General features: G+C 50.4%; 7 protein-coding genes across 7 annotated transcripts; 3 read left to right on the top strand and 4 right to left on the bottom strand.

The window, feature by feature from the left end:
- Nucleotides 1–3,652: 3,652 nt before the first annotated feature.
- Nucleotides 3,653–4,290, top strand: ENH_00036770 (hypothetical protein, conserved; the record flags this gene model as incomplete). Its single annotated transcript, XM_013585086.1, has 2 exons — nt 3,653–3,694; nt 3,814–4,290. The coding sequence occupies 2 exons, from the start codon at nt 3,653–3,655 to the stop codon at nt 4,288–4,290; spliced, it is 519 nt and encodes a 172-aa protein (XP_013440540.1).
- A 1,937-nt stretch (nt 4,291–6,227) lies between these two features.
- ENH_00036760 (GTP-binding conserved hypothetical domain-containing protein, putative) lies at nt 6,228–9,394 on the top strand (the record flags this gene model as incomplete). The annotated part of the gene is made up of 7 exons (XM_013585085.1): nt 6,228–6,731; nt 6,849–6,902; nt 7,333–7,411; nt 7,622–8,067; nt 8,197–8,290; nt 8,486–8,637; nt 8,759–9,394. 7 exons carry the CDS (start codon nt 6,228–6,230, stop codon nt 9,392–9,394), a joined length of 1,965 nt encoding a protein of 654 aa, XP_013440539.1.
- A 387-nt stretch (nt 9,395–9,781) lies between these two features.
- On the bottom strand, nt 9,782–10,287 carry ENH_00036750 (hypothetical protein, conserved; the record flags this gene model as incomplete). Its single annotated transcript, XM_013585084.1, has 2 exons — nt 9,782–9,940; nt 10,084–10,287. The coding sequence occupies 2 exons, from the start codon at nt 10,285–10,287 to the stop codon at nt 9,782–9,784; spliced, it is 363 nt and encodes a 120-aa protein (XP_013440538.1).
- A 1,790-nt stretch (nt 10,288–12,077) lies between these two features.
- Nucleotides 12,078–13,685, top strand: ENH_00036740 (hypothetical protein, conserved; the record flags this gene model as incomplete). The annotated part of the gene is made up of 6 exons (XM_013585083.1): nt 12,078–12,172; nt 12,298–12,392; nt 12,517–12,605; nt 13,089–13,222; nt 13,332–13,407; nt 13,599–13,685. 6 exons carry the CDS (start codon nt 12,078–12,080, stop codon nt 13,683–13,685), a joined length of 576 nt encoding a protein of 191 aa, XP_013440537.1.
- A 721-nt stretch (nt 13,686–14,406) lies between these two features.
- Nucleotides 14,407–15,156, bottom strand: ENH_00036730 (hypothetical protein, conserved; the record flags this gene model as incomplete). Its single annotated transcript, XM_013585082.1, has 1 exon — nt 14,407–15,156. One exon carries the CDS (start codon nt 15,154–15,156, stop codon nt 14,407–14,409), a length of 750 nt encoding a protein of 249 aa, XP_013440536.1.
- A 1,242-nt stretch (nt 15,157–16,398) lies between these two features.
- ENH_00036720 (hypothetical protein, conserved) lies at nt 16,399–17,777 on the bottom strand (the record flags this gene model as incomplete). The annotated part of the gene is made up of 4 exons (XM_013585081.1): nt 16,399–16,746; nt 16,922–17,001; nt 17,183–17,241; nt 17,386–17,777. 4 exons carry the CDS (start codon nt 17,775–17,777, stop codon nt 16,399–16,401), a joined length of 879 nt encoding a protein of 292 aa, XP_013440535.1.
- A 1,230-nt stretch (nt 17,778–19,007) lies between these two features.
- Nucleotides 19,008–19,685, bottom strand: ENH_00036710 (hypothetical protein, conserved; the record flags this gene model as incomplete). The annotated part of the gene is made up of 1 exon (XM_013585080.1): nt 19,008–19,685. One exon carries the CDS (start codon nt 19,683–19,685, stop codon nt 19,008–19,010), a length of 678 nt encoding a protein of 225 aa, XP_013440534.1.
- Nucleotides 19,686–20,123: the final 438 nt, after the last annotated feature.

Here is a 20,123-nt window from a genome sequence, read left to right as displayed (position 1 = left end):
GGTTCATTAGTCCGCAACCAGGTAGACAGCACCAGTTGCCGTTCGCATGGCTTTTCAGCTTACCATATTGGAGTCACAAGGCTTCCGTGTGCCGTGGAGGCCGGCCAAATCTTAAAACAGGAAGGTAGGGAACAGGTTCCTCCAGGAAGCCAGGAAGCCAGCCGAAGAACACTTAGTCGCAACGTTCGTGGAGCCACTCAGCAGCCAGTACACAACTCGTGGCCGTTGCCACGGTGAACACACGTTCTGCGGAGTCGCCACAGCCATAGCTATGGCGGCTCTTCAGCCAACAGAGACGCGCCAGTATCGTAGAATGCTTCACTGGCTTCGACAGCAACTTCACGTTGACGAAGCCCTCTTAAACCCGCTGCATAGCACTTCCCGGAGCTCGCTAGCGGGATTTTCTCATATGTTGCGCCTGTAATGAACCAAATAGCCTACAGTTTAGTTAAATTGCACCTTGACTGAATCCAATGGGGACCTTTCGATCCCACGTGATTCCGTCCAAGGGATGCCATGAGGAAGGCAGCAGGAGCAGCAGGACGAGCAGCATAGAGAGCGCCAGCAGCGCAATAGAGACAGCGATGGGGACGACAATGCCAGCGATCGGCGCCACGAACAGTAGCAGCATCAGGAGCAGCAGGGAGAGCAGCAGCAGCTGCAGCAGCAGCAGGAAGACGAGGTGCAGCGCACTGAGGTGCACGGGCATCTCAGAAAGCTAGACACAGGGAGCAATGACCTCTGCGGCACGAATTCGCTGCTGCTTTTTATCTATGCTTTCATTGCTGACGTAGCAGCAACAGCAAAGTGCCTCAGCTACATCGGTTTGCAGTCAAACGACCTCGGCCTTGCTACATTTGCTTCTGCTGCTGCTGCTGCTGCTGCTGTCTACACCCACCATCGTAGTGGCATTCTCCAAGCGCAGCAAAAGAAGCCACTGCAGCATCAGAAGCTGCTGCGAGAGCAGGAGCAGGAACAAGAGCAGGAGCAGCAGAAGGGTCCTCTATAGCTGCGACAGCGCCAGAAGAAGCGCTCGTCCCCACAGCAGCACCAGCAGCCTCTGCTGGCGCTTCTGATTTTAAGGTTTGCTGCCCCTGGTAGCAACCTCATCAGCATCGACATTTTGGAAGCGATCCCCTTATATATTCCGTCATCAGCAGCAAAAGCAGCAGCGAGTACCTAGTCCGTAGCATGATTTTCCTTTAACACGCCCCTTACACAACTCGCCGAGTCTAGTGGTCTTCCCTCCTGATGGAACGTTCCTTTGCTCTTTGTGCATTCATAACAAATGATTGCCCCTCTCGAATCTTGACTCTCACTGCCCACAGTCTGCTCTGTTCTTTCGTTATTGCCTTTGTTCACTCCCTCAACATCCATTATGTTGCTTAGCTCCGTGAACCACCTCTCTGTATGGGCATGCACTGCTCCTAGGTTGCAGGCTAGGGGTTGCGCAGCCTCCTCCCACGAAAACTGCTCTGCTGGCCCAGCTTTCGCACTTGCCTTGCGTAATTGTTTCAGGCTTGTTTGAGGCTTGACACATCGTTTCTCCCTACAGCTAGAATGTGCTCTGCTTCGCTGGCGTATTTCTGGAGAGGATACAGAGTCCATTTTCAAGCAGCTAATTCACAAGCGCCTTGTTGCCTATGTCTACGGCGTTCCCGAGATGCATGCAGTGTGATACTTTGGAGCTCATGGGGCACACAACCAGCTTGTGGCCTGCTCGCGGCCCCAACGCCTTCAGTTTATCCCCACATCGGCGAAACGGGTCACCTAGAATTAGCCTCATGCCGATTGTATCCTTTTGCTTTAAGGGTTGTCAGTGCGTCAAATATACATTTTGTCAAGCCGTACTTAACCAACTTTCCCTGCGGGTGCCCCACGCTCGCGGCCATTTGTCGAACGACATATATCTGGTTCGAAGCTATGCTTCCTCCCCAGTAGACTAGGAGTGCAGTCTTATGCTCCCATCTTCTATGGAACTCCTGCAACTCCTTCACTTTGTTTTTAAGTTGCTCTGACTGAAAGATTTCCAGGTTTCCTGTTTGTGCCCCCTCTGCAGCCGTGGCTTCACACGCATATGACCGATAAGAACTTTTTCTGTTTGTTAAGGAAGCTTGGGCATCACATGGATCAACTCAAGAACCATACTTGTAATGCGCGGGAGCTCCCTGCGCAGCCAGATGATGTATGTAAATGCGCTGAGGCCGCTGCGGCAAAGCGTCACCATACGTGAGAAACACAAGCCTCTGAATAGAAATTATTCTTTAAGGCTGTCTATCGAAGTCTGTTTCTTGGTTTCGAGCACGATTTGTAAGAAGTCCAACTTTGATGCACTAAGTCGACCTAAATAACGATGAGGGTCTTCCACCATAAATCACGATTTATGGTGAAAAGCCACGAAGGCTTTAACTTCATGATGGTAAGATGTATACAAAGATGCGTGCCCCTCCCCAATTATTTTGTGATGAGCGAATGGCGTTTGCATCTCACGTAAACTCGCGGTGGCGTTCTAGTGTGCAAAGGATACTGAAGGCGTAAAGCCCAAATTCACTTTCGTTCCCCTCTGCTCTTCTGGTGTTACAACGCACTGAAACCACTTTTCACACTTACAGGAAGACCAAAGGTAGCCGTGTTCCCCAAAGCGAGTCAAGCTGTGCTGCACTCATGATACTCAACGGCTCAACAAACCGAAGACGGGTACAACTATTGGTATCTACACAGCAAATTATACCCAGTCCTTTCAGTAATACAAACATGCAATTATTTAGCAAATTTCATTAGTCTTAGGAGCATGCTGTAGCGTTGGCAGCGCTCCCCACGCATTGGTCGACCGAGACCAGTTGCTTCACGCGTTCGTTGCGTCGGCTTCTGGCATCTGGGGAGCAGGAAGTCGAGGCATTCTGAAAGAATTCCCATTTATTCTACAAGTGTCGAACCACTGAAGGAACGGTTCCGGCGGAGAGCGAGTTGCATTTCTCCGACGACTTCCAATTCGTGCCAATAGCATCCCGGTTCACAGTGTGACGCATTACTGTGGAATGCAGTCAATCAGCTGGCAGCTAACAAGACGCTGCTGGCAGCGTACGCCGGTCCTTGGCCCGGCATAGTATTTTCTACACCAGCTTCAAGAACGTAGTGGGCGCAGCAAACGAAACTGCATCCGGTTGCATGCACGTCATGCCTGTTTACTACGCTTCCACCCTCCTACCATTCTTCAGATGCACACAGGAACATATGCAGGCCACACATGGGGATGTAGTCTTGCTGCCCGGAATATTTTCGTGAAGAAGTTCAAGGGACACTACGGGGCCGGTGTGTCGACTGCGTTCCTCAAGGAGCTGTGCCTCTGAATTACGACGAACGCAGTACTATACATACTACCGAAGGCAAACAGGCCCTGACCTACCGACTGGCTCATGCTCACCCCGCCTTCCACGGCGTCTGCTTCCCAGATGTGGAGTGACCACCGTTTGGTTATATAAGCACATTGAAGGGGCCTAGCAGAGTGGCCGTTGCTTGATTCTATACGACACCAGTAGTCACTCGTTCTAAGTGTACACGGTGGGCAGCTCCATGCTTCTTGAGCAGCTGTGGTAGCTCAACGCTACTGCTCTAGCCAACTCCTCGAAGAAGCGCTCGGTTTCCCATTGTAATGGACCCATTTACGTTTGTCAGATGGCTAGGGGTTTGTGTGGTGAGTCGAAAAGGATTCCCGTACTTCTCTAAAGCATGCGGTAGTAATATCTGGGCAGCTCTTTAAGTGCTATTCAGTTGGCTCACAGCCCTCTGTCGGTGGTTGCTTACAATTTTCAGGAACCCTCCTTAGAGGAAGCACAGCCCGCGTGGTGGCTGGAGCTTCAGCGGGCTGAATTTTTGCAGAGGGAAGAAGAGAAATCTGGTGATGTGTGCCAAAGAAACACACTGCCTTCTGTTCCCCAAGCCAGCCTGGCGCCGGAACTCCGTAGGCGGAAGGTACATTTTGCGGCTGAGCAGACTGCTGGTGCCGATCTCTGCGTCTATGAAAACGACTCAGAGTTCGTCGTATCTTTCGCGCACCCAAATATGCATGGCGCTGGAGAGACAGGTCTCCCTCCTTGGGATGCTAGGGACCTGGATGACACTGAGTACATACGGCAGATGCTTCTCCCGCCAACAGAAACGCCGCCTCCGTCCCTCGCTGGTAGCTCCTCTGCCAGCAGTCTCATGGAACTCAAATGCGGCAGCCTTCCATCAGATGAGGAGAACGTTTTCCATGAACACTGTGACACTTCCGCGGAAGGCCGAATTTGAGGGTTTCAGCGCATAACACGTACGGAGAATGTTAGAATAGAGAACGCAGAGAACACTTCAAGCTTTTAACGCATACGGACGAGAAGCATTATCTGTTTGTTGAAGGATATCACCCTCAACTGTGCCGACCAGTTCACATCTACGCTCATATTACCATGCCCTTGAGTGATAAGGGAGGCGTGGATTTGGCAGGAGCCATACCTGGCATATTTTTTATTGCAGCAGCCTAATTGATCTTCTTCCACAGGGTAGGCAGTTGCAAGTGCCGCCTGTGCTTTGTGAAGATAACCGGCAGTGGAGGGAGGTATTGAAGCTTCCATGTCACGAGAAGCATGCCCTTTGAGCTGTCATCAAGATGCACATCCTCTTTGTACCTGTTGGAGGTGCCCGAAAGTCGTGGATAGTTTTTCTTTGAATTTGTGCTGCACTGCATCGCCACGAATGTAAGGGGGATAATAAGGGGGCACATACAGGCTGCCCGGTGTTCAGGCATCACGTTTCGCGAAGTGTAACTGAGCCGTAGACCTTGCGATTTGACGGGTAGACCCTTCCTTGTTTTAGGAGGTTTGGATTGTAAGCACCCAGTACATCGTCGACGTGCACGTAGAGATGAGTAGACCTGTGCTATGTGAAGTGGCGCACTGCATATGTGGCGCAGGTGCTTCAAATGGACTACTGCGGAGATGCCTCTGCTATTGTCTTCTTACTTTATTTTCTCCTAAGGCCAAATACACTGGTGTGCACGCCTGCATGGAATGGGAATGAGAGTATTCGAACGAAAGTTTTACTGAGTACCTTTTATTCAGTCCTGGAGGAGTCCCCACACTTCTTCACAATTAGGAAGAGATTCCTTTAGAGTGCTACACACAGATGAGTACTCCGTGATGTTATTCGGAGCTTTCACTCGTAATTTGTCTGTCACTGAACTCGAAATGCCAGTTCGCGCAATTCCCTTCCCAGGCGAGCTGGGGCTCGAGCACCGCTCCTCACTGGGCACTCTCTGGAAGAATCTACGGCGCCTATGATTTGTAAAGAAAAAAGACTCTCCTAAACGGGGCTGTGGCTGGAAATGTTAGTAGCTTTGAAGGGCTCGGGCGGATAGATGGCTCGGCAGACTACCAGTTACGACGGGCCAGCTTCCTGCACTACATGACTTCTTTGCAGGAATACAGGCAGTTACGTGGCCCTAGTATATTTAGTTACACAGCTTTTGGTTGACGTAAGCCACATCCGTGAAAACAGACGCACTCACAATTGGTAGGTGAGTCGTCCCACGCAGTGTAGCTTCTCCACTTAGTCACGATGGGAAAAGCCGCAGGCAGTTCTGAAGGCAGCGTAGGACAACATAACACAAATTGCGAATTGTACACTCGGAAGGGTGTCTTCCACCAGCTGCGCATCTGCTACAGTGGGCAGAACGCGGCGTTACTTCGCCTACGATCAGGTTGCGCACCGCTGTCGAAGTCTCCTACACATCAATGACAACAACAGATTAAGAGCAAAAACGAAATCTTGCTGTTATGAGTGGCTCAACTCTCAGCTGCAGCCCTTCAATTCAATGAAGCCTAGCTTGCTGCACTGTTCTTCAGACACAAAGACCTCAACAGAACAGGCCAGTAGTACTTCCTGAAGTCTATCTAAGACTGGGCTTGCCTTACTTATTACACTTGATTAATTTTTCTGTTTCAGTTTCCCGTACCTTTCAAAGAGGAGCAGGCATTTCATGATGATGCCCTGTTGCCTCAGTTCGCGTTATAACGATCCCTCCCTGCAGCGCAAGATCTTTCTTTTGGGCGTCGCAGTCTCATTTGCTGCATCGCTTGCTTGTAATTTTTGGTCCTCTGGAATATCTTCATCCTGCACAAGCCCTTCTTGACATAACGTGGGCGAAGGCCTCGTCCCCCTTCCCGGTCTTGGCAAACGGGCTTGTCCGTAGCATGGGGCTACTTGGGAAGTCTCACTTCCTTGCCTTCCTCGTTCACAGTTTGCAGGCTCCATCAATCCGCACAGGGCCAACCCAGGATCTGTGGCCCCCAGCACGATTTGACTGCTTTCTAGATAACTGCCACAAGGCCTCCAGTGAATTGCTGGCACGCGGGGGAGGCTTACACCATCATGATTGTGTTGTGGAAGCAAAGAATGGAGCATCGTGCTTTGCCTCTACCTCTTCACGAACGCAGCATGCAGAGGAGCTCCACAAACGAGAACCCTCACCACTCATCCGCGTGGCAACTGCTGCTGAATTTTCGACAGAGCGGCTCCTTCGTATCCGGAGGAGAAATATTCGCTTCCTTTGTGCTAGCCGAAGAAATAGAAAACGCGGGTTGTTACCTCCAGCAAAAGCAGCTGCAGCGGAAGCAGCAGAGAAGTGGAACGCGGAAGAGGAAGCATTTCTGCGGCGTTCACTGGAGCTCAAAGACCCGCTTGTGAATGAAGCGCCAGTACGACGATGGAGAACACAGTGGTGCGTTCGTATTACTTCTGCATATGTCTGTGAACTTTCTTCCCTTATATCTTCTTACCTTTCTCTCTGGGCACTACTTGTCTTCCCATCGCAGGTTCCCCTCCTTTGCAAGGGCATCACTTGTCCCACTAATGCAGGCCGCCAGTCGGTGCGACGCCATAGTTGAAGTTCGAGACGCTCGCCTTCCTTTACTCTCCAGATGCAACTTGCGTGTATTGCATCTGCCAAAGCCCAAGGTTGTTGTCCTAACACACGCAGACCAAGTGGGGCATATTTGTTTCCCTTTTTCGCTACCTTTTCAAGCTAACCCTTAATCTTTATGGTGATGAAGATTTGCGATGAGTCATGGTTTATGCAGAAAGAATGCGAAAAGTGGAGTGGCATCAATCTTCTGTGGTTGAGAATGCGAAAAGTGGAGTGGCATCAATCTTGTGTGGATAAGCAGTTGAGCGCACAACGGCAAGGAATTACAAAATTATCAGCGTCCAAGTTCTTGCCAGTGCGCTGCTGGACATTGATTCCGGGCAGTGGAAAGTCGTCTGTTGCTCAACTTGCTGCATGCTTTTTCCTTTGCACAGGCGAGCCCAACCGCAACACGCCGCTGGCAGCGGCACTTTCGGCGCGAAAGTCGGGAAGCAGCGGCTTTGGAGCTTCACAGTGAGCTCACAAGAGCTCGGAAAAAATTAAAGCATCCCGGTAAGCGTGTGACTCCTGTTGCTAATTACTACGCTTTTCGATTGCACTGATGCATCTAGCACGGAGATTCATTAGCGTGCGGCTCGAAACCACGGAATCTCATTAGCCAACAAAGACTCCCATCACTTTGGCTTTGGATGCTGCGCATTTCTTTGTATTTTTACGCCACAGCACTATTCCGTTTGGTATCCGAGGCTTGCCCGTTGGCACCACGGCTGCCCTATTTATTTGTTGACGCGCGGCAGCCCGCGGCCGTCGTGCGGCTGCAGCGGCTTTTGCGTAGTCTGGTGAGGCGGCACTGTCGGTACAAGAGAGAACTGGAAGCATTCCGCTCACTGTGTAAACAGGCCTTCGCGGCTGCAGCAGCAGAAGGGATAGACTCATCCGCTGAGACTGCCAAAGCTGCGCAAGTGGCTGCATCCCTAAAAAACACAGCAGATGAAGCAGGACGCTGTGGAAAAAAGCTCTCTGCACGAACTATTCTCCAGCAGAAGAAGCCCTTACGCATTCTTATCGTTGGGCTTCCGAACGTAGGGAAAAGCAAGATCGCAAACAGTCTGGTGGGGAGAAAGGTGGCGCGCAGCTACCGCTGGCCAGGCACGACGCAGTCTGTCAATGTAAGGCACTCAAGTGCTTCGTTTTTTTTAGAACGCTAAAGCCAATTACACTGAGCTTTGATTTGCGAGACGCGATAGGCTACGGAGTAAGAGAGCAAGACAGGCTGGCTTCTTGTGGGCGGTTCGCAGGTTCATAGGCAGCCGGTCACACTGGCGCGGCAAGGCGACATGTCTCGGCTTTTCGACGTTGTAGACACTCCCGGGTTTATTCCTGTCTACCCTGGTAAGAATAGCAGGAAGAAGCGGCTAACTTTATCACAGCAGTGGCAACTGCAGCGACGGCTTGGCACAGCTTCGCGGCAGCGACAGCTCGATTTGAGCATTTTCTTTGATTTCAATCATCCACCTCCTTCTCCTGATGAACTTGCCTTACTCGGGGCTTTCCACATGATGCCACACAGTTGCCTTTTTACTATAGAAGAAGCAGCGGTAGCCCTTGGGGCCGCGTTCTTTCGCATGGAAGATTTACTACCGGGAGCTACTGACTTTGACAGGGTAATGACTCGCTACAAAATTGATCCGCTGTCCGTAAAGCATGACATGAACAAGGGGGTACAACTTCTGCTGACGGTGAGTAGCGGGGGTAGGAAGCAAGGAAGGTACATGAGTAGAAAGCCCGCATGCTTCGTTTTGACCTGATAAATGCTCTAGCCACAAGCTTCTTCCACTTGCTTTGCTGCTGCCTCTTCAGCTAGCGGAACAAAGACACCACTCCAATGAGGGCGCTGCGGCGCAGCGACTTCTCAGTGATTTCACCCAAGGTTACTTAGGAAGGCACACCTTTGAGCTACCTCCAGTGCGGCATCCGCCCCCGCGCGCTGCATCGACTGAGATGACCATGTGGGACGTGCGAGAAACAGGAGAGGATATACGAATTGATAAACCTGACTGCGTTGAGGAAGACTTAGTTCAGCCGGCCTTCGGTGGCGTGGATGGGACTTCATTGCCGAGCACGGAAGGCGGGAGCAGCCGCCAAGTCCAAGCAGATGAGCATAGAGTCACAGTGGGGCTGGCAGCATCGAGGAAGCGATGGACAATGCGGCGTTATGGAGACAGAATTTCCTTCGTGCTGCAGCCGCAAAATTTTGGGCAGGCTGCGGCCCACGATGGAAAGCGTACAGAAGTGCTTCAGAGTGAAGAGTGGAAAACGGCTTGCCGACCTCACCTAAGCTGCAGTAGTAAAAGAGGAACAGAAGGCCTCCCGGGAGCAGCACAAAGCCAAGCATTAAAGGAAGAACGGAAGTGCAGTGCTTCCTACTCCGATTGTGGGGGAGGAATGCAGCAACAGTCGCGACTGTTGGCACCAGGATGGCTTGAAGGGTGGTAGAACTTCGCCTTTGTGTGCCTCTTAAGAGCTTTATTCTGGTTTCAAAGACTGAGCCAAATTCTGCGCTTAGTACAGCAGCATACATCTGCTTCGGTGCAGGGTCTAACCAGATACGGCAGCATGGACCGTCCCGAACCTCACAACGTGCAAATAGCCAGAAGCAACGCAGCCTGAAAATCTATATGCCAAATTCCCTGTCAAGGTAGAACATAAAAACTAGAGCGTTTGAAAACCAGCGTACACCAAAGCGCGGATGATTGCATTCGCGGTGTTACGCATTTGACGCATTTGTGCATATAGTGTTTCAAGCAGTCTAACCCCGCTGACGCTTACAACCACTATAAAGACTTTCATGCATGTCCTGCACATTTGATTTCTGCATAGGGTTTAGTCTATTGTGATGCGAGTGCCGTCCGTCGCGGCTTCCCTGTACGCTGTCCTCAGTGCTTCCCGCACACTGCGTACAGCTGCTACGAGCTGTTTCAATTCCGCTGCGGCAGCTTCGTTTTCTTCCTCCAAGTACCTTATCTGGCTCTCAATTTCGTCCTGCGACAGTGAAGAACAGGAGGCTATGTTTACAGAAGCCGCTGCAGTGTTCTGGCACGCTTTCACGGTCAGGAGAGACCTGCCACTCCACAGGTATACATGAAATAAACGCCTAGACACTCGCCAGGTCTTCTTTCCCTTACTTGTGACTGAACGCCTTCTGGGAGTTTTTCTATTTCTTCTTCTATGGTGTGCACGAGAGTGCCGACACCCTTCGAGCAGCTCAAAATGAACTCATTAAGCTGTTCCTCAGTCATTGCGGTTCTAATAACGACATTGGAGGTTGCAGACGTCTCCGAAGATTCGCTGACATCCACCGAGCCACTGACTGACCGTGGCGGTGCCATTTCCGACAAATGTACCACCACGTCCTGGTTGCAAACGCAGGCCACAACACAAAAAGATTTACTGTGGGGATAATGCAGACAGATTTCCACGTAACTCAGTCAGAAGAGACTACCTTGAAACCTGGTGGGGATAGGCTTGCCGTAAAGTGTTTGAGCAAGTTCCCCAAGAGGATTTGCAGCTTCGTTACAGGGTCCCGAGCAGGAGGTGCCTGCAGTGAAGAGCTCCCAATGGGTGGCTGCATCTGCCCCCAATGGTCAAGCAACAAAGGAGGTGCCTACAGTCCCATGCAGCTGAACGTCAGTAGAGGACCTTAGCAGGTGCTTTAGGATGTGGTGAAGAACCCCTTCTCGTCAGTAGTCTGCCATGTCCGCGACACTTTCACAGAGGAGCAATGAGCACGAAATGCTTAATGCGGTCTGTTGCGAATGCCTTTCTTACTGGGCTTCACCGTGTTCATCAGCAGACCTCTCTTTTAAATGCCTTTGGACTACACCACTGTGGTGATCTGTTGTCACGTAGCTCCCTCTTAGGGCTGCCCAGTGCTCGTCTGCCAGATTTTCCTTCCAACAGTTTTTCCTTCTACCACAATAGAAAAAGTCCAACTGTACTTTCCGTGCTCAACAATTCTGGTTGTCGTTTGCCCACATGAGGGGCTGCCAATGTGCATGCTTCCGCAGGCACATGTCCCACATGAGTATAAAAAAAGAAATATGAGCAAGGATTCGAGCCTTTCCCATTTCCAACACCATAGTAACCTTGGCAACGCTTTTACCGTGGCGAAATTTCACTTAGAGGGAAATGCGTGGGTTGACGTCGTTGAAGGGGTGGACTTGAGCGTGCTTATCTATCGGGCACTGCTGATCCCCAAAAAATGTTCCATCTGCAACAGGCGCATCGGAATTATTAATCTTCACCTTGGGCGGTCATGTTTCATTCCGTCAGGTCTGAGGTGGCTAGCAGAGTACGATACAAAACGTTAAGGGAAGCTACCTGTGGACACGCTACCCTTGAGGGTGCGCCTTCGTCGGACAAGTTTATTCACTATGAGGATGACATGGAACTTTGCTTTACATAAATTTGGTTGCTGGCCCACGAGCCGCGTCTCCTCGGGCCACTTGGGACGAAGCAACCGCGAGTGCGTTGGGAGTTCGATTCGTGGTCTTCGCAGCATCTCCCAGACCTTGGCAAACACAGCTGCGGCAAGCATTGACTGCGTTACTTGCTTGGAAACTAGGCCATCATCCTGGCTTGATAGTAATAAACTACGGCGGCTCAAAGGGTTCCACAGCGGTGGAGGCGATCGTTTCTTAAGATACAGGAGCCTCTGCAGTAACGGGGAACCCAGAACAAACAATGCTCCTTTGAGCGGCAGTACCTCGGGTATTAGTGTGGATCCCACCGCTCCAGGTCGTCAGTTCATCTGGCAGACTGTCCGTTTCTGGCTGAGATGCGGGTAGAACTGTTGGGTGTTCGTCTCGAGAACTGGAATATTGTTTGGCTAGTAACCTTCAGGATGATATGGTAATTATGTAGGAAGTGGCCTTCAATTGCCTCTGACATCGATATGCAGAACGTGTGTTCCGTCCGCTGCTGCAGACCAGAGATCGCTTCATCGATTTTTGTTTGTCCCCAGAGGAGGAAATGCGCCTAAAAGTTCTTCATGAGCGGGTGGGATAGGCCACGCCGCGTTATATATCTTCGCTGCTTCGTGGTGCGACAGCGCCTTTTTGTCAGATCCTTCACAATGCTAATTACTTGTGTTCAGATAGTTTCATCTTCTCGGAGCACGATGACTGCGGAGGAAGTGGCTGAATGCATGCTAACTCAAAGGGAAGGAGAAGAACAAAATCTCTCTTCGCTTCAGCGATTGCGACAGTTCGGAAGGTTAGATCGTGTTTCGCTCGAGATTCTGCTTTTCTTGCGTGTCTGCCACCTGTTGGTGCAGCATGTTTTGCAGCTAGCTTTTCCTAAAAAAACACAATCTCTGTGGTTCTGAGTTGGGTCTTCAGTTACATTTTTTCTCCTAGGGGCCTTGAAGAGGATGGTAGGCGGCTATTCCGCACAATCATTCCGTGCTATGAAGACACGAACTCGACTGCAAAGCGTAAGCCTAACAGTAAGCACTTCAGTTTGAACCATTCTCCCTCACGCACGTGTGATTGAGTCAATCGTTAGCTCCGCTTTCGCCGCTGACAGTTGAAATGGCGCTGTTGAACTGCTTGTTGCAGATTTCCAGATAGGGAAGGAGGACTTCAACGGTCGCATCTATTTCTTGCTATTGCATCTATGGTCTCTTCACTGTGCTCTTCAGAAATCAGTAAGTCGTGTTCTGCTTTCCTGCAGTGACTGTTTTACATATACCTGTAATATCTTACATCCCGACAGTCACACACGGAGATGCGTGGGTAGCGCAAAGTCGCGATTAAACATTAATAAGTCTTTGCGGTTGATGGGAGCCATGCCTGTGGACAGGGTCTGGAGACGTTGAAGATAAAATTATGGGATGCCCTTTGGGACTTCTTGACGAATCTCTTAATTCAAGAAGGGGCAAGCCATGAGCACGATGCACGTCCTGACGCAGCTATGAGATATGAAAGCAGGGATAAGCCATATCCATTTACGCTGTCGTGGTCGTGCAGCATACGTTGTTCACGAGACCAGTGCACTTTGTCCCTGCTTTCAGTGCCGGTAGTATCCGTTCACGCGCGTACGTGTGTTCATTCTACTGTGCACTCATTTCGCGTTAGTGTGCCTCTTTTCAGTGAGCTCGACTTGTGCATCCGTCATTCTGTTTTTTCAGGTGAGCGAGTTCAGAGTTCCAGCTATACTTCGCGAGCAGCAGTTCACCTCTCTGGGTTTTTGTGTCTCCTTGGATGAAGCATTTGAAGATGAGAAGGGTTTTCCCGCAGGGCAACTGGCGCATCGTCTTTGGGTGTATGTGAAGCTGGAATATTGTGCCATAAGAGCTTTTTTCGTTGAATTTCTGATTCTTGAAGCTTGAGGGGCAGGGAATTGGGTGTTTGCTGTTTATCATCTCGTTTAGGACGGTTTTTGAGGCTGCGGAGTCGAAGCGGGAGTCTTCCGAACTAATCGAGCTGACCACCTACGCGTTGAGGGCAGTAAGCGACTTTTGTGTTGCATTTTCCTTTTGCAGATGCGTACTGTGGAAATGATGGGCTTGTAAGACAGCTAATGTGGCGAGCGACACCAAATGAATTGGAGGACATCACTTAAACTGGCGAATCAAAAACGCAGATGCCGTATGCACATTTTAGCGATTTTTGGTGTCCTTTGAGTTGTGCTTTTGCAGCGAAGCTTTGCTTTGCAGCTCTCGCGAGATGCTTTGATACAGGGGACATTCCGGTGGCCGACATGGCCCCCTGTGGAGGCTTGTTGATAAGAGCTAAGCCTACAAGCAGTTTGAAGCCCATATACTGTGGGCGCGGTGAATTCAGGATGGCTTTAAAGCCGTACAATTTTGTGTGGAGGATCTTCGTTGGAAACTATCAAAATTCTTTTTTTGCCGCCGGCACTGGCAAGCTTGACTGACAAGCTCGCAGTCATTGCAAAACTGCGCCACTCAAAGCGTGGATGCATTTTGTCTTGGGAGCCTGAAGCCATTCAGTGATTCAGCGAATGGACACAACTGTTTTCCTCATGGGAAAAAATCGTCACAAGACACTGTATGGTGGTTAGCGACTTTAGGTGTTTCACGTTAGGTGGTATCCGTAGTTTCAGCATATCGAGCCATACTTCGCCCAACAAGACTATATCCAGTGAGATGCAAGTGCACCTGATACACTGCCAGGCTACGCTTTTTTCAAGGCCCAGAACGGCTACGTTGATGATTCCGCCGAAGCCATAAAGTTGCTCCCCTCCATTAAAGGTAGCAGCAAAGGAGCAGCTGCAGACATATTTACTGAATGTAAAACCAAATATTTGGGGACTGTGTCCCCTTCTGACGCGGTGTTGTTGAACGGACGAAGGCCGAGCTGGAAGCCAGGCACTTCTTCATCCATTTGCCTTCTCGTTTTCAGTTCTTTTGTCTTCGAAACAATCATTTTAAGCGGTACCCTTTGTGCGCCACCATCAGGATGTTGGCATGCCTTCTGTGTTCTTCAAGGGTTGATGTAGCTTGAGGAACGCGATGCTCCCTGCGCCAGAGGATCCCAGTGCCGGGGCGTTGGCGATGCAGACGGGAGAGCAGGGAGCTGGGCTTGAAGGGCCTGTTCCTCTATTTCTTCCGCAGTTTTAAACTCAAATGTCGTCCCGCCAGCTTGCAGTACGCGGTAGAAACTCCACAAAACCCTGAGGTTAGCGTGAGAAAGAACCAGAAGGAGCCCTAGCAATGCAATTCGAGCGCATAGAACGACGCTCAGTGGCAAATCTATGATTAAGAAGCTCGCGCCAGGGAACCATCTTGATCTATCATGTTGTCTCCATCCAGCTGTAGCGACTGTGTAGGTTGTCTTGTCTGGAGCGTTTTGCTGGACTTTCCAGTACAAGTAGATGGTGAGACCCAGTTGCATTACCCATATTATGTTTAGCGAAATCTGGGTGTAAACTGCCACGAATGCAGGGAATGCATTCCTTTTCCCGATTGCAGAGAGCAACAGGCTTGCTGTTATAATGCCCACGACCCCACCTGCGGTGAATGCGGCGCCAGAAACATTGCGATCGAAGAGAACGTAGGTTGAGATAGCCAGGAGGAAAACAGCCCAGATTGTGACAGTTGTTCCAAGAGAGCAGCAGCAACACTGTCTGTATGTAGTTGAGACTCTGCCTTTTCTTTGGAGCAACGGCTGAGTCTCTTTGCCAGTGGCCTCGCTTTCCGTTAAACCTTGAGGCGCGGCCTCCTGATAGGCCATCGTGCCCGCCTTGTCTGCGCTACACGACTCCACAGCCCGTAAAATGACTTCAATTACTGAAAAGAGGCAATATCACAAGGTTTGTGTGGGCGTTTCCTTTGACTCTTCAGTGGCCGGTGGCGAGTTGGCGAGCTACGCAGCCGACGGCGTGAGGTTCCAGTGGGAGAAGGGCAAGAAGCAAGGGATATGCAATATGGCGCTAAGTATAAATAAAAGTGTATCTCAATATCCGAGATAGAGATGCTTGACCATGTGGAATTGCCCCGCGAAAACGCAGTAGTGTTAACCCGCCTGCAACCATGTGAGAGCCTCTTCAGTTGAGGCGGGCGGAGTCACTCAAACGTTACCAATGCCGTCACAACCTCACCTGAAATTCACCCTTGTAGCCTCAAAATCTACAATGAATTGTTGTATTCACTGTGGTCTTGGCGCTCTGCACTGATCATTTTTCCGTCTAGCAGAGATCTGCCTACTAACCATGAAGGGCGACCTCGCTGTACACGAACTGCAAAGCGGCAGCCAGCTTAGATCGACCCAGCTCCTTCCATAAGCACTTTTCCAATGAGCACAAAAAGTTTTATTATTAGTAGTTGAGGTTCTCTGAGTGTGCCAAATAGAAGGCAGCTCCAAGACATCGAGGAGATCGAAGGGCCAGCGGCCATGACGGCCCCACAGCCGTCCTCTTTCTTCACGACGAAAAATGATCAAACATAGCCCTAGTTGAGCCTTTGCAACTCCTTTAAACAGTGCAGAAGTATAGCTATTTTGCTTCTAGAATGTAGGGTGGGTGGGTCACCACGCATGGCTGGCTGAGCTACGACACAGGAATGTGAGCCAACATGTGCAGTTGCTTTCAGCGGGCCACTCAAGCAAGGATGCTTATCCTTGGAAAATATAAAGGTTGTTCTCTAGGCGCAAAGAACAGTGAAAACGTCTTCTATAATCTAGCGCGCTTTCAGTTTGGGCAGGCAGTGACATGCCTCGAGGCCTTCTCAGGAGAGAGTCCAAAAAAGATAAAAAAAAGCGGCAATAGCCTTTGTACCCTGTGAAAGGTAAGGGCAAGCATGCCTTTGGTGTGTCAAAGGATTTCACAAGTCACGCTTGAGTATGCAAGAACGCACTACAAGCAGTACAGTGCGCAGTTTCACCGAACACCAACGTGACCGCTGGGTCTATTTAGCGACACAGAGAGCACATGCTCGCTCAAACTTGTCAGCTTTATCTTTGAAAAGAAGTCTAAAACTACTTGCGTCGACAAAAACACATGCAACAGCAGAAGACAAGGGCACATATCAACGCTACACCAATAAAGATAAGGGAAAGTGCCCAATGAGGCATCCCGCTCCTTTGCCGGCCGTATGCCGCAGCTGCAAAGGTCTCAGGTACTACATACGCCTCTTCTGCTAGGCGACCGGCGGCAGGTGCTGCCAAACCAGGCGTCAGAGTAGGCTGCTGCTGAAACAGCATTTGCTGCCTTTGCAGCTGCTGCATTTGTTCTTGCTGCTGTGCTTCTGCATCGAATGTAGTTTCCTGCTTCACCGCACTGCTGATGTCATAATGCGTCGGCTTTTTAATCGCCTTGCACAGGACCTGAAAACGAGCACAGAAAAACTTGTAAGGCCCGTGTGCGTGAAGCAATCACTAAAAAGAGCCAAACACCAGTGTAGCTGAGCATTTTCGATTCGTTGCCGAAAAAATTTTGAAAGTAGGTCCCAAGTTGATACAAAACCTTTCATATGAATCTCCACCAAATTTGAGTATTTACCTGAACTGCAGATTTTTTAGCAAGGGTTTTGCACGGCTTTGTTCTTGTTGCGACGGGAACAAGTCGCCACTCCGGCAGTGCTGCACCAAAATAAAGCTCACTAAAGTTAACAAGTGACCGCAACCCAAGAGTGATATCAAGAGCGAATCTCCACAAAGTTTAGAAACAAGCGAATAAGGAAGCTCCACCTGTCTAAAAGGTTCGAAGAAAATTTCATCAAAAATATGATGGTTTGCGTCGGAGATGTTGCTAAAAGCTTACCGTCCTCAGCAAGAAACATCGCCCCTTCACAAACACGACCACATCGACTCCAGCATGCCCTGGGATAGCAGTTAGCAGCAGTAAAATACGAGATGTCAAGCTCCTTTGGGATGTACTTTCTCTTAAATTCCCGCGAATTAGTACTAAACTATCAAGCAGTGCTACATGCGGAGCAGGTAAGCTTCTGCTCAACATAGGCTCACGCTTCCTCGCCTCCTTCTTCTGGGTGAAGTCCTCTGAATCCAACGTCTGAGCAGAAAGCAAACTCGGCGTGTCTTTCTTCTTCCTTCCAAGCACTCCTATGCTGCTCTGAAGTGGTCGGTGCTTCTTCCTGCTCCTCCTGCTTCCCTCCAAATAGTTTCTTAAAGATTTCCACGAATCCGAGTCCGCTGGCGAGTGCCTCGCTAGTAGTGGCCTCTCGGTTTCCATTGGTAATTTCATATACATCCGGAGTAAGCGTATGCTTGAGTTCAGCTCTATGCGGCTTGCGTAACGTTCTGTCCGCATGGAGCGCCACGGGTAATACGGCGACGAAGAGGAGGATGGAAAACAGCCGTGAGGTCTGTAGGCCAAACGTGCTTCTGTGCACGCCCATTGTCTTTATATGTTAGGGCTGTTTAGAATGGAGAGTTTCAGCACCGAAAGCTGTAACGGAGAACGAAGTCTCTATCCCAGCTGTAGGGACTGCGACTCAGGACCTCTTGCTCCATCGCCGCGGGGACTTCCAGCCCCCTGGCCTCTTCACTATTTGCAGTGAGTATTTGTGCTTTGGTTGTAGACTGCTTGTCTTTGGTGGAAGGCAGCGGTCAGCGAGCCAAGCAAACGAGGACGAGGACCACCTCAAGGAGCTAGGTTGTCGAGCTGGCGGAAAAGCTGGTCACATTACATTTAAAAATTCACAATCCTCAATCACGAATTTAAAAAAAAAAAGAAAAATTAAGATAGTCCGACACACTAAGCTAGTTCCGTGGAAATCGAACCCAGGGGACTGGTGACTTCCCTCCAAGATCTCGGTAGCGCTCTGTGCTGGAGCCAGCCACCGTACAGCCCCTGAAGCCATTGACCCTCATTTTGCCCCCAAAGCCACTGAAATGCGATTTAATATGTGGCATTTTTTTGTGAAAAGTCGTAGGCCTAGGACCAAGGACAAGTATTGAGACCATAGCCCACCTTGTGTACGTGCCCACCCATGATGGCGGTGGGGGCTGGCGGGAGTACGACGGCGTTTACTAGTGCCTATATGTTCTAATCAAAAAGACACATAATAATTTAAATGCAGTTCACGCGCTCTAGCAGGCACAGAGTGCCCTAAAGAAAATGTACATGGTGAGCTTCTGCAGGCCCGGCACTTCCGGAGAGCTCAGCCTTGAGGCGTGTACGGCTCTCCACGTGAAGCAACACGCCAGAAGCAAGTTAAAACCAGATATTCCGACACTTAAGCGCCGCCGGCAGCCCAGCAACACTCAGCCAACTAACGACGCCCTGGGAACAACCCATGCTCCCTAGCAAAGCGAGGCTCAAAGTCTAATCTTGTTGCAAGCTCCACGTGAGACCTCAATGGCACAGATTCATACCACTGTGGAATCGTGCTACCTCGAACGTCCTGAGAGTCGGGCCAAAGTGCTTAGTGCTTCACAGAGGAACTTGCAAGTTCAGGTATATCGAAACGGAGAAAAGGACGAACCCCGCAGTGTACAGGACATGAAAAGAAAACCTAGCTTCCTTTTCCTGTCGAAAAGCGCTTCGTGAATGTTTAGGGTATACCACACCCCACTTCAATGCCGCCCGTCTTGACCAATCTGGAGATTGTGTGATTACGCGCTGCCTACTGAATAAGGCGGACCAGCGCGTCATCAAACACGCGCCTATACAGGCCGCCATACATCCTTACTCCGAGCGATAACATTTTCTCGATGTAGGGTTGCTGCATTGCTTGCGCCTTTTGACGAAACGACTCATCTTCCCATACCCGCAACTCCACATAATCGAGTGTGTGCCTATCTTTTTCCGCGTTTCCACCGTCCCTAGATGCTTCAAGACCCGCACCAATACCCTTGCGGCCACCACTACGGCGCTCAAAGTCTGCATCCACCAAGTCCGCCGCTCCTGCCTGCGCGATTTCATCAGACGCCAACTTGCGAAACATCTGCGTGTAAGTGTATCCCGGCTGCCGTTGTAGCAGCCGTGCTCCTTCTTCCCATAGTTTTTCAAATTTTCGTCTTGTTTGAAAGGACGACTGGGTGTCACTTTGCCCCCGCGTTGCTGGCTCTATTCGTTGCTCTAAGGGTGGATTCGGAACCTTGTAAAACATTAAATGGACGGTGGCACAGTCTGCATTCCTTGCCTCCCTTTCATGCCTCTTGTACTTCCCCCACACAGCCCCACCAAAAATGCCGACGAAGAAAAAGCCCAGGTTCCTATGATAGAGGCTGGTCGACCTGTAGGAATCGATACAAGAGCGAAGCCACTGCTGCAGCAGGTAGGGGAAGTCCCCGCGTCCCATTTTTGATATGCTCCTAGAACCTCATGAGGTGTGCGTACGCGGCGAGCCGATGAGTAAAACTGAGAAAGGGACTAATGGAACGTGTGCGGAAAGCAAGCCGACCTCGTCAGGCCCCCAATGCCCTACGGCGTTGTCGAGGCGTGTAATTTGCGAACAGCCGTTGTTTCTGAGGCTCAGGAAAGAGAACTCAGCTGCGGGTGAGTACAAAAGGCGCACTGCTAGGTAACCAATGACCGGAAGCCATCCACGCAAAGGGACGCAGTTTCACTGGACGAATGGATAGCCTCTCTGAAGTTTATATTACACAGACTCCTTTTTCTGAAACGCATGCGTTCAATGAAGCTTGCTACTCCGTTCGTTAGGTTGGTCTACTCATGATCATGAGGAATTCGCATGCAGTATGCCCGCGAGAGCAACCCGTGTCCTTGCTCTTCCCTT

This window comes from Eimeria necatrix, genomic scaffold (assembly GCF_000499385.1).
Source record: "Eimeria necatrix Houghton genomic scaffold, Enh_scaff26, whole genome shotgun sequence".
NCBI lineage: Eukaryota > Apicomplexa > Conoidasida > Eucoccidiorida > Eimeriidae > Eimeria > Eimeria necatrix.
Note: the sequence above shows the minus strand (reverse complement) of the source record. Positions and strands in the feature narration are given on the sequence as shown.